The sequence below is a fragment of the Rhinatrema bivittatum genome, chromosome 8, assembly GCF_901001135.1.
Source record: "Rhinatrema bivittatum chromosome 8, aRhiBiv1.1, whole genome shotgun sequence".
In the NCBI taxonomy this organism is placed as follows: domain Eukaryota; kingdom Metazoa; phylum Chordata; class Amphibia; order Gymnophiona; family Rhinatrematidae; genus Rhinatrema; species Rhinatrema bivittatum.
Window position 1 is genome coordinate 249,115,836 of NC_042622.1, and position 20,179 is coordinate 249,136,014.

The following is a 20,179-nucleotide window of genomic DNA, read 5'->3' on the forward strand; positions in this document are numbered from 1 at the left end:
ATAAATTTAACTTGACTTCGGGTTCTCTCTTTAGCACTAATGGCCCTGTGGGCATCACCTCATTCCAAGAAAGGGCTTACCCCATTTGAGATAGTCACTGGATGACCAATGGCTATTGGTCCAATACCGAAACCCTCCACTGTCCTCACATTTTTCCAGGGAGAATATTTAAACCATTATTTATGTTGCAGAAAGTTCTGACATCACACTGGCAGAAAGTACAAGCATCTTTTCCTCAGTGGACCCTGCGTCTACTGAGAGTGTGCAACCAGGTGATTTTGTTTTTCTGAGGATTTTCCGACGAAAGAACTCCTTGGCCCCCAGGTGAAGGGGCCCCTATCAGGTACTTTTAACCTCACATTCTGCAATAAAATTGGAAGGACACCCTACTTGGGTACATCTTTCCCACTGTAAAATGGCTTACAGTACTACAACTACAGGAAGCTCCTGAATATAGAACTCTCTCTTAAGAGGCTGTGGAACAGACATGATCCTGCTTTTGCTTCTGATTCGTTTGTATTCCGCAGAGGCATGGCCCTGTCTGGGGCCCCATGTACAGACTTATCTGGCCTATACTAAAACACTGCAGGAATCTTTAAAATCTTTCGGATTGCTGGCTATGTTATCATCTACAGCCGGATGGCTCTGGGTTTGTTCCTGTACCTTTTAATGAATCCTCCATCCTAAATCGAGATACTTATATTGCACCTACTGCTGTCTCTCTTCCCCACGCTAACCCTTATGCCCTACCCCTGCGCACCAAACAGGCAGGGTAGTGTTTTCAGCCGGAGGGTGCCACACCTTGGGCAAACTGTACCGATACTATGACCATCACCTATAAGGTGGTTTACTACTGTGTGGTGAAATATCGTTTGTCTGCATGATGGAGGTATGTGCATGAATGCTTTGGCCATGAACTAAACATGACTGTTCATCTGTACAAGGTCAATAACAAGGTGGTGGCTCTCCCCAGGGCACATCCTTAATATGCGGAGACTATAAGCATAAATGCCCCACCTATCCCCCATGCTTCAACAGGACTTTACCTCGTGACTACAGCAGAAGCAACCAGTCAGTCCATGCGATTCACCAGCTGTGCCCTATGGAGGCTGAGAAAAGGTTCCAGGGAACCTGCCCTACTGGTTAGGGATGCAACCTCAGGTGTACTGGGAACTATACACATGATGAGTACACCCCTTCTTCCCATGTTTCTGCTGGCCAAAGCTTATATTGAAGTGCAAGGCTGTTCTGTGTTGGGCCTTCCTGTTGTTACTGGAGGGAACATATCAAAAATCTACTTCACCACCTCTGAGGTAAGAGTAAATGACAGGAGACTATCTGTTTATAATACCTCAGGACTATGGTTCTTTGCACCATGGGGAGCAGTAAAGACTGTTTCCTTTAATACTACTGCTCAGTTTTACTTTGGATACATTGTACCATTGTTTTCTCTAAACAAGCACCACCAGAACTGGTTTACCCCTAAGAGAAGGTACAGGTCACTATTTGATTTCCAGATGGACCGTGATCCCTTTTATCGTGTTTAGAGGACTTTTTGAACTTTAAAGTGCTTTAAAGAATCTTTCTGCCACTGTGGAAGTCACAATGAGTGAGACAATGAAGATTATGGGACTCATGCAACATGAGATCAAGTCTCTTAAAGTAGTAGTTTTAGATAATCGTATGGCGCTAGATATGTTGCTTGCCGACAAAGGAGGGGTTTTGTCAATTTATTAATTCTTCTTGTTGTTCCTATATTGCTAATGATGGTAGTATTAGAAATCACATGCAAGCTATAGAGACTCTACTGTCACACCTTTCTCATTTCACTAACACTTAAAACCCCTCATGGGATGTCTTTGGCCCCAAAGTCCTAGCATCCTTCCTAAAACAAAGATTACTGATGATAGTTATAACAATAATAGTATTCCTTCTTATTTTATGTGTATCCGTTCAATGCATTGTTATGTTATGTAAAAAATGTATTCCTAAGATAATGGTCTCAGCAACACTTGCAGTGCCCCAGAATGTAACCTCAGATGAAGAATTTAATAGATTATGCACTATGAGTGAAAATGTAATAGACATCTAAGACTAGCACTGCCGCCTGGAACAAAGGAGGGACTGTGATAATAAAATTTATTGTAGGCATCTGTGTAGAGGAAATTTACCAGAAGGGTTCCAGGAGGCACTGCTAGGTCTTGAGGCCCTCTCTGAAACTGTCTCACACTTAGATAACAGAAAAAATAAATGTATCTCTTTGTAGTTTTAGACACCACAATGAAGAGTGATAAAAGATGCATGTCTTCAAGGTTAGCTAGTGTTCCCAGGACACTTAGGAATGTTAATGTAAGCAAATGTTTTTTTTTACCTTGTGATCCTAAATCAAAGGAGTGTTGTACTAATCACTAGGGCAAACTTGTATTTAAGTCCAGTCATTTGGATGCCTGATTAAGTCAGTCTCTCAAACTTAGGAGCTGACTTCCTTATGCGCGTAAGAAATAAAGGCTTTTGATCATTAGAAATACACTATCTCCGTTATCCTCGGTAAACTTTTTTCATTGCAGGCTGTATTGTTGTACTGGTCCACAGAGAAATCAAAACTGCAAACCTGTAATATGTTCCCCATGGATGGCAAACAAACAACCAACACAAATCCCCCCTCCTCCCCAAGAAATTGACAAAGCTTTGAAAAAGATTGAAGAGAGGCACTAACCTGGGAATTCATGCACATACTCAAAAGGTGCTGTTGAAACTTTGAGCGAGGAGAGAGAAAGGATCTGACTCTGTGCCTTTGGATGAGGTCACCCATCTTATGGGGCTGTTTGTTATGCTGTCCACAGAGAAAGCAAATGTTGCCTACCTGTAACAGGTGTTCTCACAGGACAGAGGATGTTAGTCCTCACATATGGGTGACATCACAGGATGGAGCCCAATCACAGAACACTTTTGTCAAAGTTTCTAGAACTTTGACTGGCCCCTACTGGGCATGCCCAGCATGGCACTTAACCCTGCAGCCAGCAGGGGTCCCTCTTCAGTCTTATTTAAAAGCTACAGGCAGTGCCGACAAAGAAAATAATAAAACGAACCCAACACAGTGGGGTGGCGGGCAGGTTTCGTGAGGACTAACATCCTGCTGTCCTGTGAGGATGTCCGAACATGCACCAAATGTAGCCAAAGGCGTGCAACAGGCACAACAACTGGGGCAGAATTTGGTAGAGGGCATCCTGAACCCCACCGGGCAGGCAGAAGGGTGTTGGTACGTCATGTCGTAAATACGTTACGCAAGACAGACTGGCCGAAGATGGAATCTTGTCTTCCGGCTTTGTCTAAGCAATAGTGGGCTGTAAAAGTATGGAGAGAACTCCAAGTGGCAGCCCTGCAAATGTCAGGAAGCGGCACTGATCGTAGGTGTTGCTACAGAAGTTGCCATAGCCCTCACAAAGTGTGCTTTAACACAGTCTTGGAGTGGAATGCCCACTTGCTGATAGCAAAAGGATATGCAGTCCGCTAGCTGCCCCAATTTGTTAGAATGGAAAGATACAAATAATTGAGTGCTCTTCCTGTGGGCAGCTGTACGGTCTAGGTAGAAAGCTAGAGCCCATTTGCAGTCAAGGGTATGCAGAGCCTGCTCACCTGGATTAGAATGGGGCCTGGGAAAGAAGGTAGGTAGTATAATGGATTGATTGAGATGAAACTCTGATACTACCTTAGGTAAGAATTTAGGGTGAATGCGAAGTACCGCCCGGTCTTGCAGGAGTTTAGTGTAAGGCGGATAGGTAATTAGGGCCTGCAACTCACTAACTCTGCGAGCTGAAGTGATTGCCAGAAGGAAAATCACTTTCCATGTGAGAAAGCGAAGTTCACAGGATTGGAGAGGCTCAAATGGTGGTTTCATGAGCCGACCCAAAACCAGGTTGAGGTCCCAGGAAGGGGCCGGAGGACGCAGTGGAGGCTTGAGGTGTAGCAAGCCCTTCAAGAAGCATCTTACAAGGGGTTGCACTGAGATAGGGACATCCCCGATACCTTTATGGAAGGCGGCTACCGCACTGACATATCATTCTAATGGAGGAAGTTTTGAGACCTGACTGACAAGTGCCAGAGATAGTCTAGAAACTTCGGGATGGGACAGGTAAAAGGATCAAGGGCCTGAGAAGAGCACCATGATGTGAACCTGTTCCATTTGTAGGAATACGATTTTCTCATGGAAGGCTTCCATGAAGCAATCAAGACAAGGGAGACTGGATCAGAAAGGTTAAGCGGCTGAAGGATTAACCTTTCAACATCCATGAAGATTAGGGTGGCGAAGACATCCATCGTTTTGAGTTATTAGAAGTGGGTCTGTTCCCAGAGGAATGTGCCTGCGAATGGAAAGATCCTGAAGGATTGGAAACCACACTTGGCGGGGCCAGTGAGGTGCTATTAGGATCATGGTTCCCTTGTCCTGACGTAACTTCACGAGAGTCTTCGAGAAAGTGGAAGGGGAGGGATTGCGTATAGGTGAGCGGTTGACCACGATAGGGAGAACGCGTCTCTTGGTGGATAATGTTGGCTGCGAGTGAGAGAGCACAAATTGCCTACTTTGCGATTCTGGGGTGACGCAAAGAGGTCTATGTGAGGATGACCCCATTGTAGGAAGATGGAGTTCGCAACTAAGGGGTTCAGAGACCACTCGTGCGGTTGAAAGTTGCGACTCAACTTGTCTGCCAACATGTTATCCACTCCTGGCAAGTAGGTAGCCCTGAGGTACACTGAGTGGGAGAGGGCCTCCGCCCATATCTGTGCAGCTTCCTGACACAGAAGGTAGGATCCCCGCCCCTCCCTGATTGTTGATGTACCACATGGCCACCTGGTTGTCCGTCTGGATCAGGATGACTTGATTGGATAGGCGATCCTGAAATACTCTGAGAGCGTATCTTATTGCTTGAAGCTCCAGGAAATTTATTTGGTGTTTGGCTTCCTCTGGAGACCCAGGAACCTTGTGTCTGGAGATCGGCCACATGGGCTCCCCACCTGAAGTTGGAAACATCGGTGGTTAGTTATTTGAGGGTTTGGCACCTGAAAGGGCAAGCCCTGTAGAAGATTGATGTGGTTCGTCCACCAGGCGAGAGACAGAGTGAGTTGGTGACATGGACAATGGTCGACAGGGGCTGAAGGGACTGTGTCCATTGCGACCTTAGAGTCCACTGCATAACTCTCATGGCCAGATGGGCCATTGGTGTGACCTGAACTGAGGATGCCATGTGTCCTAGAAGGATGAGAAAACGATGTGCAGTCATCGAGTGTTGAGACTGCAGCTGTTGTGCCAGAGACACGAGAGTGAGGGCTCGTTGTCGAGGCAGGAAAGCCTTTGCCTGTAAGGTGTCCAAGTCTGCCCCAATGAACGATAAGGTTTGAGATGGGACTAAGGAGAATTTGTCATAATTGATGAGAAATTAGAGTGAAGTGAGAGTGTGTAAGGTGCGATGTAGGGAGGACAAAGCGGCTTGCTGAGTTGGAGCCCTGATTAACCAGTCGTCCAGATAGGGGTAAGACATGGACACCTTGAATCCTGAGGAAGGCGGCAACTACGACGAGGCATTTTGAAAACACTCGCGGTGCAGATGCTAGGCCGAATGGAAGCACTCGGTATTGATAGTGCTTGTGGCCTACGAGGAATCTCAGGAAATTGCGATGAGATGGAGTTATCGCAATATGTGTGTATGCGTCCTGAAGGTCGAGAGAGCAGAGCCAGTCTCCTCTTTGAAGAAGAGGAAGCAGGGAGCCCAAGGTTACCATCTTGAACTTTTCTCTCTGGAGGTACTTGTTGAGGGCTCGTAAATCCAGAATTGGACGAACGCCTCCCGATCTTTTGGGGATTAGAAAGTACCGGGAATAGAATCCGAGGCCTTGCTGATGTGATGGTACTGGTTCTATTGCTTTGGACTGGAGTAGGAGGGACGCCTCCTGTTCCAGGAGCAATGAATGGTCAGATGTTCTCCACGTCATTAGAGGTGGGGAATCCGGCGGGATGGAGGGAAAGTTGAGATGATAGCCTTGAGCAATGATTGTTATGAACCAGTGGTCTGAGGTGATTGATTGCCATATGTTGTTGAAATGGCACAAGCGGCCTCCCACTGGGACATCTGGTAATGGAACCTGGCTGCTGCTCTCTATGTGAAAGTCAAAACCCAGAGGCAGGGCCCGGTTGGGGGGCTGTCTGTGGCTTTTGCTTTCGAGTTTGACGAGACTGTGATTTGAGGAATGGTCTCGCAGAGCAGCATCTAGCTGCTGGTGGGTAGGACTTCTTTGGTCTATAAAAAGGCTTTTTAGAGTCCTTCCGGAAAGGCTGTTTAGAAGGATATTCAGAAGGGAACAGAGAGCACTGTCTGAGAGTCTCATGATGGTCCTTTAGTTCAGCCACCGTCTATTGAATCTGCTCGCCAAAAAGATTGTCTCCAATGCAGGGGAGGTCGGACAACCGCTCTTGCACTTCTGGACGAAGGTCGGAAGACTTAAGCCAAGCCCATCGTCTTGCTGAAATAGCTGCTGCAGACACTCTGGTTGCAGTGTCAAAGATATCGTAACATGATCTAATCTAATGTTTGCCTGCCTCCAAACCCTTATTAAGTAGGGTGTGGAGCTTATCTGGAAGTGATTGAGGCATGGAGGTTGTCAGGTCTTGAAGTTGCTTAAAAATGACTATTATATTGGGTCATATATAGTTGGTAAGCAGCAATTCTGAGAATTAGCATTGATCCTTGAAAGACTCTGCGACCTATGGTATCCAAAAACTTCTGTTCCTTGCCAGGGGGAAAGGAAGTATGAGTTTTGGACCTTTTTGCTTTCTTTTGCGCAGATTCAACCATCACTGATTGGTGATCCAATTGAGGCTTTTGAAAACCTGGAGCCGACTGTACCAAGTAGGTAGATTCAGTTTTTCTGTGGACTGGTGCAACGGAGCCAGGATGTTCCCAGTTCTTTTTGAGAAGGTCAAGAAGAACTTGATGGATGGGGATGGAGGTGATTTCCTTGGGCGCATCCAGGAATTGAAGCAACTCCATCATCTGATGTCTGTCGTCCTGTTCCATTAGTAACTGGAAAGGGACCAATCCAGACATGTCCTTCACAAAGTTTATGAAAGAAAGGTCCTCTGGAGGAGAACGCTTTCTACTTTCAGTAGGTGAAGGTGGTGAGGGTAAATCAACTGTGTCTGGTGAAGAATCATCGGTCCAGGTATCATAAGGATCCGCACCTGTGTCTCTAGGGACTGTAGAGGGACGGGGAAGGCCCCAGTTTAGGCTCCGAAGGCATCGAAGGAATAACCGGAGGCACCGATGAAGGCAATGAAGGTCCTGGCGCAGGCATAGAGGGCATCGGTGGATGGCTCGATGGTGCCAATGGGGGCATCGATATCGATCTCGATGGCTGAGACAGTACTCCCGAAGGAGGGATGCGTAACTGTGTTTCTCCTCCCGATGATAAAGTCAACGGGGAGGGTACCGGAGCTATTGGTGACCCGGGATCTACCGGTGCAATAAGCACTTCCATCCTCAATAGCAGCGGTGCCAATGCTATTGGAATCAGGTCGATGCTCAGTTCCACTATCGGTACCGATATCGGTGCTGGGGGGAACTTGGAGTCGATGCACCGCCTTGTCGATGGCCTCCTGAACCATCCGGTCCAGTTCTTCTCTGAGACCTGAAGCACGCAGCCCTGGCTCCGGAACAGAAGAAGGAGGCAGAGGCATAGCCGGAGGGACCACTGTTAAAGGCGGAGTCGCGGCTCCTGACGCCCTGTCGGGTGAAGATTGCCTCGGTGACCCGGTCGCGGAAAAGGTCGGTGCCTTTTCTGGACGGGGTTTCTTCGGCGGCGGCTCGGACGATGGCTTCAATGCCTCGATGGTCCAAGACTTTCGGTGCCGATGGCGATGTTTCTCCTTAAGATCCCCTTGGTCCTAAGGGGGAGAAGAGGGTGTCGAAGGCCAGAAAGTGATCAATGCCGGGCGGTCACCGGTCAGTGGACGATGCTGGCGCGACAATTACAGTGCCGGTTCCGATGACGTCAATGCAATGGACGGAGTCGGGGTTTGAGCACGGAAGAGAAGTCCCATCTTCTCCATTCTGGCCTTGCGACCTTTTGATGTCATTAGGGCACATTTGGTACAGGTCAAGACATCGTGCTCTCGTCCAAGACACATTACACAGACTTTATGCGGGTCTGTAATGGACATGGTACAAGTACAGTCCAGACACCGACGGAACCCTGACGCCATGGCCATAGAAAGAAATCGAGCCGCGGTACAGTCGATGGTCAGTAGGCCGCGAGGGCCAAATTAAACGGTAATCGACAGAAAACAGGTAAAAACTTACCGGAGTACCGCGGACTGAAAAAAGTTAACTGAGGGACCCCTGTGGGGCAATTTAACTTTAAATAATTCCGTGAGGAAAATTCCTGTCAGGAATACTTGCAGAGCTCCTTAACTGCGTGGCAACTGCTGCGCGGAAAAAAGAAGACTGAAGAGAGACCCCATGCTGGCTGCAGGGTTTATGCCATGCTGGGCATGCCCAGTAGGGGCCAGTCAAAGTTCTAGAAACTTTGACAAAGGTGTTCTGTGATTGGGCTCCATCCTGTGATGTCACCCATATGTGAGGACTACCATCCTGCTTGTCCTGTGAGAACACCTGTTACAGGTAAGAAACTTTGCTACCTACTCCCTTCTCCTCCACTGCCAACTCTGTACATTCCATCTTCATGCACCCTATGCTTGGAACAATCTTCCTGAGTTGGTGCATCATGCTCCTTCTCTGGCCTTATTTAAAATCCAGTCTAAAAACTCACAGTTTTGAAGCTATTTTTAAATATTAAACCTTCGTTAGTCGATTGCCTTGATATTAACCATTTTCTTAATAAAACTAAATTCCTAAAGACTCTTTTGCCCTGTATGTTTGCCTTGATTAGAGTGTAAGCTCTACTGAGCAGGGACTATATCTTATGCTGAGTGCAATAAAAGTGAGTAGTAATAGGCTACTACAGGATTAATTTATTTCTGTGCAAATCTGGAGATTCAGCTGGCTCAGGTAGCAGCTGTAGTTTACTGAGGCACCATTCTCCATTTCAGCCAGTAACATGATTGGAGACAAAGTGTGCATACTCAAAAATTTTTGCGAGTCAGATCAGTTCTATAATGAGGCAGGGTGAGGCGGCAGCTTCAGGTGGCAGAATTTTGAGGCAGCAAAAAATGTCCCTCTCAAAACGCCACTGTGGTGTCCACCTCACCCTGCCTGCTCCTGCCGCAGCTGCTGACCCAGGCCGGCGGAGGCAGAAAAGAGGAGGATCGCTGCCACGGGCCGCCGCTGGAGAAGGAAAGGAGGAAGGATGCCCTCACTGCCGCCAGAGGCCAGGCCAGCGGCATGGAGGAGGGAGGTGGTATACCGGCAGCAATTGAAGGGAGGAGGAACAGAGCAAGACGGGGCACCATCTCGTCCCTTGCCTCAGGCAGCAGATTGCCTTGAGCTGCCCCCTGTTGCAAACAGATCAAACTTATTTCTAAGGAGGAGGAGGAAGCTGTAAGTCAGTTACTAACCAATTTATGACAGATTATTTTCTTTTCACTGTCATAATCGCATTTCACTTACTAGTCCACATTCATTGAATGCCACAGTCTCATCAGCCAGTCTATGTCCACCTGGGGCTAGCACCTCAAAAGGCAACCAGTAGTTCTGTAGTGCTTCCCTAACAAAGTCAAAGAGTGCAGACACTCTCTCACGGGCATAGAAAGTCCCTGAAACCAAATAAAAGGAGAAAATTTTAAATGAACAGTACAGATAGATATAAAATTCTTATAACCCCCACTAGTACAAAACCAAACAAGCATATTGGCACCTTTACCTTATCTGACAACGTGAAGTAAAAAAAATTCCCAAGCTTTATTTCCTCTTCAGCCAGCCTAACTTATTTCCTCTTCAGCCAGCCTAACTTACAGATATCAACTTGTATAAGCTCTAGGGATGTGTATTTGTTTAAAACTAAATAGGAAATATTTCCTATTTTGTTTTCAAAGCATAACAATTGAAAATCTGACAAAGTTTCATTGGTTTTCATATTTTGTTTTGAAAAAAAGGTCACCCGTCAGGCCTAGGCCCAAGCTAGAAGTCAGCAGTGGAGCCTCGCCTAAGCCCAAAGCAGAGGCTGCAGCATACCCCTGAATGCAATGCTGGTGCCTCAGTCTAGGCTAGAGACCTTGCCTAAGCATAGGCCCAGACCTGACGTAGGGGCCCTGGCCTAGGCCTGGGCACGATGTCAGGTTCTTAGCCTAGGCCTGAGCTAGACACCAAGCCGAGACCCAAGCAAAGGCCCAGGCTCAGAAATAAAGTTTTCCAGGATCAGGAAATTTGCCGGCACTCACCGCATTCATCATGATTCCAATGCCACAGCCCAGCTCAGATGCCTAGGCCCAAAAGCTGTCCCCAGAGGTGGGGGCAAGAATACTGTGGTCTGGGCCTATCCCCAACAGGCCCGATGCCAGGTCCTGATGCCCAGACCCAGTAAAGATGCCGGGGCCTAGGCCAAGACCGGGTCATGACGCCTGGGCCCAAGCATGATACTGGTACCTGGCCTGGAGACCAGGTCCTGACACTGGGCCTTGGCCCGGATCCAGAAGCTGGAGACCAGGCCGCAAAGGTCTGCTTCTTTCTTCTCTTAAAATGTCATCTGCTGGGGACTGCCATAAATCAAAATGTGCCTTCTGCTGAGGAGGAAGGCAGAGTTAAGTTACTTCAGTGCATCCCAGCAGACATCATTTTAAGAAGAGAAGAAGAAAGAAGAGAATCTTCACGGCCTGGCTCTGGGTTGGCATTCTGGCTTCAGGCCTGGTCCTAGGCAACAGCTGAAGCCTTAAGCTTTGGTATCAGGACCAGATCTCCAAGCCAGGCCTTAACATGGGGCCTAGGCACGGGTTACGTCATCCTCCTGGGTCCTAGGCCTAAGCAAGGCCAAGGCTTCAGCCTAGGCCCTAGGTCTTGCCAATCGGATTTCCCCTCCAGACCGAGTAAGTAGGGGCCGGGGAGAATCCTGGCGCCAGCATTTTACAGGTGGGAGGGATGTGCTTTAGGGAGGCCTCAAAAGATCCCTTTTTCTTTTCTTTTTTAATTTTGCTTTTGGGGGTTTTTTGTTTTTGCAAACTTTAGAAAACAAAAAACTCCCCAATAAAGAAATTAAAAAATGAAACTTTTTTCCCCAGCACATCCCTAATAGGTTCCCGTGTTGACCTCAGCCTGCCAGTCAAACATCCCATTCTGTCTGCCTCCAGTAGATGGCAGGCAAGCATCTCATGTTGTAAGCTGGAGGCCTGGTGAAGATGACAAAAATGTGGATGAGCATCTCCTGAGTTGAAAGTCTTGTATTCCCTTTCCATTGTTTGAGCACAGCCAGTGAACCAGGGGGCTTCCAGTTATTGGAATAGGGTTCTTCATGGCTACAGTCACTGGACTTACCTCTCTTCCCCCTCCCTCCCTCTCCCCATTTTTTTCTCTCTTCTACAATCTCCTCCTTTAAAAAAAATAAAACTAAATAAGGATTCCTTCACTATCTTTTCCTCCCTTCTTTGAGCCCTATGGCTGTGCCTGGTTTCTGCTTGTATCTGTTTAAAAAAAAAAAGAAAAAAAAAAAAAAGGAAGAACGGTTTGCCATCTGAGGGCGAGTTTTAGTTATAGGGGTTTTTACCCCTCAATGGTGTGGTCAGGGACCATGGGCCGAGGAGAGGAGCTGGTGGTGTACCTTCAAAGCATGGGATACGCTCAGTTTGCAGCACGTATGGATCGTGCTGTCAGGCACTAGGAGGGGAAGCCTCTGTAAATTTTGTGGGTAGAGAAGGCAACATGTGGAACCATCTGTCGCAGGGACATGCTTGCTGCTGCTTGTGGCAGGAACAGCAAACATATTGGAGCCGTGCGAAAGAGCAGTTTAGAGTGAGGGCCTCCTACATTGGTTCCAATGGTCTCAGATGCTGCAGTGATCTGGTCCACAGGTCCTCTGGGAGGAATGCCATGATAAGCAGCTGCTTTTCCTTAACCTGGAGATGCAATTCTTTCCTCTTCCTGGGCCTCTGTTTGTAAGAAGTTGTGAAATGTTCATCTATAGGTCTGAGTGCAGCTCTGGGTTTCTCTCCAGTGGGAATAGCTCCCCAGAACTCCTGGAAATCCAGAGCAGAAGAGAGGATGATTTTAACCGGCATGGTTAAAAGGGGAGGTGAAAGAAGCTATTTTAGCCAAAAGATCTTCATTCAAAAATTGGAAGAAGGATCCAACAGAAGAAAATAGGATAAAGCATAAACATTGGCAAGTTAAATGTAAGACATTGATAAGACAGGCTAAGAGAGAATTTGAAAAGAAGTTGGCTGTAGAGGCAAAAACTCACAGTAAAAACTTTTTTAAATATATCCGAAGCAGAAAGCCTGTGAGGGAGTCAGTTGGACCGTTAGATGATCGAGGGGTTAAAGGGGCACTTAGAGAAGATAAGGCCATCGCGGAAAGATTAAATGATTTCTTTGCTTTGGTGTTTACTGAAGAGGATGTTGGGGAGGTACCCGTAATGGAGAAGGTTTTCATGGGTAATGATTCAGATGGAGTGAATCAAATCACGGTGAACCTAGAAGATGTGGTAGGCCTGATTGACAAACTGAAGAGTAGTAAATCACCTGGACCGGATGGTATACACCCCAGAGTTCTGAAGGAACTAAAAAATGAAATTTCAGACCTATTAGTAAAAATTTGTAACTTATCATTAAAATCATCCATTGTACCTGAAGACTGGAGGATAGCAAATGTAACCCCAATATTTAAAAAGGGCTCCAGGGGCGATCCGGGAAACTACAGACCGGTTAGCCTGACTTCAGTGCCAGGAAAAATAGTGGAAAGTGTTCTAAACATCAAAATCACAGCACATATAGAAAGACATGGTTTAATGGAACAAAGTCAGCATGGCTTTACCCAGGGCAAGTCTTGCCTCACAAATCTGCTTCACTTTTTGAAGGAGTTAATAAACATGTGGATAAAGGTGAACCGGTAGATATAGTATACTTGGATTTTCAGAAGGCGTTTGACAAAGTTCCTCATGAGAGGCTTCTAGGAAAAGTAAAAAGTCATGGGATAGGTGGCGATGTCCTTTCGTGGATTGCAAACTGGCTAAAAGACAGGAAACAGAGAGTAGGATTAAATGGGCAATTTTCTCAGTGGAAGGGAGTGGACAGTGGAGTGCCTCAGGGATCTGTATTGGGACCCTTACTGTTCAATATATTTATAAATGATCTGGAAAGAAATACGACGAGTGAGATAATCAAATTTGCAGATGACACAAAATTGTTCAGAGTAGTTAAATCACAAGCAGATTGTGATAAATTGCAGGAAGACCTTGTGAGACTGGAAAATTGGGTATCCAAATGGCAGATGAAATTTAATGTGGATGAGTGCAAGGTGATGCATATAGGGAAAAATAACCCATGCTATAATTACACGATGTTGGGTTCCATATTAGGTGCTACAACCCAAGAAAGAGATCTAGGTGTCATAGTGGATAACACATTGAAATCGTCGGTTCAGTGTGCTGCGGCAGTCAAAAAAGCAAACAGAATGTTGGGAATTATTAGAAAAGGAATGATGAATAAAACGGAAAATGTCATAATGCCTCTGTATCGCTCCATGGTGAGACCGCACCTTGAATACTGTGTACAATTCTGGTCGCCGCATCTCAAAAAAGATATAATTGCGATGGAGAAGGTACAGAGAAGGGCTACCAAAATGATAAGGGAATGGAACAACTCCCCTATGAGGAAAGACTAAGAGGTTAGGACTTTTCAGCTTGGAGAAGAGACGACTGAGGGGGGGATATGATAGAGGTGTTTAAAATCATGAGAGGTCTAGAACGGGTAGATGTGAATCTGTTATTTACTCTTTCGGATAGCAGAAAGACTAGGGGACACTCCATGAAGTTAGCATGGGGCACATTTAAAACTAATCGGAGAAAGTTCTTTTTTACTCAACGCACAATTAAACTCTGGAATTTGTTGCCAGAGAATGTGGTTCGTGCAGTTAGTATAGCTGTGTTTAAAAAAGGATTGGATAAGTTCTTGGAGGAGAAGTCCATTACCTGCTATTAAGTTCACTTAGAGAATAGCCACTGCCATTAGCAATGGTTACATGGAATAGACTTAGTTTTTGGGTACTTGCCAGGTTCTTATGGCCTGGATTGGCCACTGTTGGAAACAGGATGCTGGGCTTGATGGACCCTTGGTCTGACCCAGTATGGCATTTTCTTATGTTCTTAAGGGTAAGTAGCAGGAAGGAAGTGTTGGAAGAGGAGGATTATTCCCTTACAGGTGAATTTTCAAGGAGTTACGCATGTAAATGTAACAATCATAACATTTTCAAAAGCCACTTACACTGGTAAAGTACATTTACACAGGTAAAACCCATTTTTAAATGTGTAAATGCTTTGGAAAATCAGGTCCTTTGGGAAGATGATGTTAAGGTTCAGTAATTCCACAAAGGAACTTTCTTCCATAATTTCAGTCTCTAAGGATGCTGAATGTAGCCGAGGAAAAAGTTTAACTCCAAAGAAGATCATATAATGATGAGTTTGAGGAAACCATCCAAAGCATTTCTGTGGCATAGATTAAAGATTTAATCTCTATCAGGCCGATACAGTACAGTGCGCTCCAATGGAGCGCACTGTTAGCCTGCTCTTGGACGCGCGTTTTCCCTTACCCCTTATTCAGTAAGGGGAGGAAAACGCGCGTCCAACCCACGGCACTTAATAGCGCCCTCAACATGCAAATGCATGTTGATGGCCCTATTAGGTATGCGCGCGGGATACAGTAAGTAAAATGTGCAGCCAAGCCGCACATTTTACTCTAAGAAATTAGCGCCTACCCAAAGGTAGGTGCTAATTTCTTCCGGCACCGGGAAAGTGCACAGAAAAGCAGTAAAAACTGCTTTTCCGGTTTCCGAGCCCGTGGTTGTCAGCGGGCTCGAGAACAGACACAGACAAAATTGAGCGTCGGCTATCAAACCCGCTGACAGCCACCGCTCCTGTCCAAAAAGAGGCGCTAGGGACGCGCTAGTGTCCCTAGCGCCTCTTTTTACCACCGGGCCTAAATTTAAATAAATTAACTTACTGTATTGCGCGCACAGGAGAGCGGGCGCTTGCCCGCTCTCCCGCGTTTTTTACTGTATCGGCCCATATGTAATGTATACCCAAGAGATACATTTTAAAGGTGGCTAGGCTGTATCTCCTCCTGGTTCAGGAAAGGAAAAGCTGATTATTCCTAAGGTGAACATGCTAGTTTGTGCTGCCTCTAGGAGGATTACTATTCCTGTGGAAGGATGCTCAAGATAGGAAGACAGAGGCTGTGCTTAAGCAGACATCCGAGGCTGCTGGTTTGGTGCTGCAGGCAGCGGTATTGTTGTGAGCCCAGGATTGTGTTTGTCTCGACGCATACAGAAAAGTTCTTTGGAATATGGGGGATGGTCTTAGAGGATGCAGCTCAGATATAACCAGGCACGTCCTTTTTCGGAGATGCCTCCTGTGATTTGGTCTAAGCTTCGGCGAGGAATATAGCTTCTATTGCAGTTGTCTGTCATTTGCTGTGGATACCTAACTGGTAACTAGATTCAGTTTCTAAGACACGGTGGGCCAAAAGTTCCTTCAAGGGAAATCATCTTTTTGGAGAAGATCTAAGAAAGCTGGTGAAACCACAGGGGTGGGGGGGAGGAGGAGAGTGGGCAGGGAAGAAACCAAATTTCCCAGATTGACAGAAGACAAGTCTTAGGAGGACATCATGGCCAGCTCTACCTAGGCGCCATTTTATGGTTTTCTCTCGTTGCTTTGTTCAGAAAAGGAATCCGTACAAGACAATGTGCTTGTAATTGCTTCAAACAGGGGCTGTGGTCCTGTCCTCTTTGGTGGTGGGAGGGAGGTGTCAAGGTCTGTACTCAATTTATTTTGGGGAGGGTACCTTTCATCACAGGTCAACAGGGTTCTGAAGGTGTTCTGCTTCAAGATGGAGACTCTGAAGTTATAGTTGCAGTGTGACAAGAAGAATTTTTAATATCATTAGATCTGACAGGAATATCTACATTTCCTACTAAAAGAAGGGCTTCAGAATTATCTTCAATTTGCTGTGATGGGGAGGGTGGCTTTGCCTTTTGGGTTGGCCACTGCGCCAAGAATTTTCTCCAAGGGGATGATTTGGCTGGCTCAAGGCACGTGGAATCCAAAAGAAAACAAACAGTCCATCAATTTGCTTCAAATCTTCAGAATCAGTGGATAGGATCTTGTCAGCCAAGACTTTGGCATGTGTTTTCCCGTGGGGAGACGAGGTGTTGGAAAGTGGTGGAAGAGAGAAATTCTGCTGTTAGACTGGATAGAGAAGCATGTAAAAGGACCCTCCACCACTCTATAGCAGGAATAGAGAATGCACAAGCGGACTTCCTCAGTTGCAACAGGCTAGTCCCTGGAGCACAGAGTCTGCGCCAGGAGGCATTCTCCCAAGTTGTGCCCAAATTATTTTGGTGTGAGCCACCTCTGGCTTCAGTGGAGGCAGTATACAAATGAAACAAATAAATACATTAGGAAGAACCAGTGGTAGACTTGACGGTCAGCAATAAAGATTTTTCAGCTGAAGAAAGGTAAGAGGACTATCCGGTTTGGATACACTAATTCAAGACTGGCTGGTTGAGGGTCTTCTTTAGTTGTTCCCTCGATGGCCTCCAGTGTGCAGAGTCTAGTGGAAGATTCCCGGGATCAGGGACAAGTGTTAGTGGTAGGTCCTGATTATCCAAGGTATTACTGGTCTACAGATCTAATGAGGATGCTGGACGGGATCCATTATTATTAACTCAGGATAAGAACCTACTGTTCAGGCACTGGTGGCTCAGGATGATCTATCTTGGTTTTGTCTTATGCTTGGCAATTGAGAGGGCTCATCTGTCTGAGAAGAGATATTCTTAGAAGGTTTTAAATACCCTTTTGTGGTACTTTACGTTTCCACATCCTTGGCATCAATGTTCCCTCCAAGGAGTCACTAGGTGTGCCAATGCTTTTTCATGTGAGCAACAATTTTTAAGCATCAGTATTAGCATTGCTTTTCTGAATATAAAACACAAAGAAAAATGCATGTAATTGGCCATGTAAAACTTGTAAGCAATGCTCTAAAACGTATGAGCGATCGCTCAGCTTAGAGGGAACTATGCTTGGTGTATGTAGCAATCTACACATTGTTGAGGTTTGGTGCTCAGTTAGGAAGATCTTGGTAAGAGAAGCTTCAGTCCTGTCTATCTTAGAATTTCTGCAGGGGGGGGGGATTGGATAAGGGTCAGCCCTTCTTAAAAGGTACATGTAGCAGGTATTGCCTTTTACACAAACTGGTTGATAGGAAAACCTTTATAGACTCTTCCGGATGTGCCTCGTTTCCTTCAGGGAGTGAAGCATATTCAGTCTCTGGTGAGTGTTCAGAACTGGCCAGGATTCTGAATTTGGCGTGGACATACTAGGTTGGTCATCCTTTTATACCTGTGATCAAGGTGTCAATTAAGCAGCTTACTCTAAAAGCAGTGTTTTTTTAGTAGCAGTCTGTTCCACCAGATGAATTTCAGAGCAGCAAGCTCTATGGCAGGGGTCGGAAACCTTTTGGCTGAGAGAGCCATGAACGCCACATATTTTAAAATGTAATTCCGTGAGAGCCATACTAACTACAACCCCCCACCCTCCTAACCCCCCCCCCACAAGACCTGCCAAAAGTCCCTAGTGATCCAGCGGGGGTCCAGGGCTCGCAGACAAATCTTTAATAAAAAAGTAAAAATCTAACAAAACCCCCCACCCTCCTGACGCCCCCCAAGACCTCCAAAATTAATTTACTACAACCCCCACCCTCCTGACCTCCCCAAGACCTGCCAAAAGTCCCTGGTGGTCCAGCAGGGGTCCGGGAGCGATCTCCTGGACTTGGGCTGTTGGCTGCCAGTAGTCAAAATGGCGCCGATGGCCCTTTGCCCTTACTATGTCACAGGGGCTACCGCCGCCATTGGTCAACCCCAGTGACATAGTGAGGGCAAAGGGCCATCGGCGCCATTTTGACTACTGGCAGCCGACAGCCCAAGTCCAGGAGATCACTCCCGGACCCCCGCTGGACCACCAGGGACTTTTGGCAGGTCTTGGGGGGGGTTGTAGTAAATTAATTTTGGAGGTCTTGAGGGGCGTCAGGAGGGTGGGGGATTTTGTTAGATTTTTACTTTTTTATTAAAGATTTGTCTGCGAGCCAGATGCAGCCATCAAAAGAGCCATATCTGGCTCCCGAGCCATAGGCTCCTGACCCCTGCTCTATGGTGTCGAGAGTCTTTTTTTATTTTATTTTTTTTAGTTTTTCCAGATGAGGTGCTGAAGATTCACATGGTTCTTGCATTCCTTTCTATGGTGGTTTCACTCTTTTCATCTTAACCGGATGAATGTCTCCTTTCCTTTCAAAGGTGGAGAAGCGTAACCTCAACTTTGTTGTTTAGATGTTAGAAGAGTTCTTCTGTAATATTCACAGGTCACTTTGTTCTGTTACATAAGAACATAAGAAATTGCCATGCTGGGTCAGACCAAGGGTCCATCAAGCCCAGCATCCTGTTTCCAACAGAGGCCAAAACCAGGCCACAAGAACCTGGCAATTACCCAAACACTAAGAAGATCCCATGCTACTGATGCAATTAATTCTATAACATATACCAATACAAGGGATGCTTGTGTCCTGGTATTACTTATGTACGGTGGCTATTGTTCAAGGACAGCCAATTTTATGGGTGTCCTTCTTTTTAGCCCCGTCTATTAATCTTTATTATCCAAAATTCAATGTAGATTTTCTATTTTGTCTTTTTCTTTTTTATCTAAAAAGATCCCCTTATCTCCCCGTTCTATGAGGCGACCCGCTACTTGTTTGTCAATACTTATCAGGACATCCGTCTCAATTGCTTCTCGCGGGGATCGCGTCTGCCTGCCCGACATGGGCCATGTTTCGGCACTCTTGTGCCTGCTTCAGGGGCTACGGGGGGGGGGTTGAGCACAACCCCCCCCGTAGCCCCTGAAGCAGGCACAAGAGTGCCGAAACATGGCCCATGTCGGGCAGGCAGACGCGATCCCCGCGAGAAGCAATTGAGACGGATGTCCTGATAAGTATTGACAAACAAGTAGCGGGTCGCCTCATAGAACGGGGAGATAAGGGGATCTTTTAGATAAAAAAGAAAAAGACAAAATAGAAAATCTACATTGAATTTTGGATAATAAAGATTAATAGACGGGGCTAAAAAGAAGGACACCCATAAAATTGGCTGTCCTTGAACAATAGCCACCGTACATAAGTAATACCAGGACACAAGCATCCCTTGTATTGGTATATGTTATAGAATTATTATTGAAGGGAAGAGGTTGGTTGATGAACTGATGCAATTAATAGCAGAGGCTATTCCCTAAGTAAAATTGATTAATAGCCATTAATGGACTTCTCCTCCAAGAACTTATCCAAACCTTTTTTGAACCCAGCTACACTAACTGCACTAACCACATCCTCTGGCAACAAATTCCAGAGCTTTATTGTGCGTTGAGTGAAAAAGAATTTTCTCCTATTAGTCTTAAATGTGCTACTTGCTAACTTCATGGAATGCCCCCTAGTCCTTCTATTATTCGAAAGTGAAAATAACCGAGTCACATCTACTCGTTCAAGACCTCTCATGATCTTAAAGACCTCTATCATATCCCCCCTCAGCCGTCTCTTCTCCAAGCTGAACAGCCCTAACCTCTTCAGCCTTTCCTCATAGGGAAGCTGTTCCATCCCCTTTATCATTTTGGTTGCCCTTCTCTATACCTTCTCCGTCGCAACTATATCTTTTTTGAGATGCGGCGACCAGAATTGTACACAGTATTCAAGGTGTGGTCTCACCATGGAGCGATATAGAGGCATTATGACATTTTCCGTTCTATTAACCATTCCCTTCCTAATAATTCCTAACATTCTATTTGCTTTTTTGACTGCTGCAGCACACTGAGCTGACGATTTTAAAGTATTATCCACTATGATGCCTAGATCTTTTTCCTGGGTGGTAGCTCCTAATATGGAACCTAACATCGTGTAACTACAGCAAGGGTTATTTTTCCCTATATGCAACACCTT

General features: G+C 46.0%; 1 protein-coding gene across 2 annotated transcripts in view; it reads right to left on the reverse strand.

Annotated features, from left to right (window-relative positions):
- UBXN6 (UBX domain protein 6) overlaps positions 1-20,179 on the reverse strand; it is a 277,263-nt gene that overhangs the window by 60,409 nt on the left and 196,675 nt on the right. The window contains exon 10 of one of the 2 annotated variants that reach the window (XM_029614528.1): positions 9,618-9,763. The exons of the other annotated variant lie outside the window; for it this stretch is intronic. Coding sequence (XP_029470388.1) covers positions 9,618-9,763 — 146 coding nt within the window. The remainder of the gene's footprint in view (positions 1-9,617; positions 9,764-20,179) is intronic. 2 annotated transcript variants of the gene reach the window in all.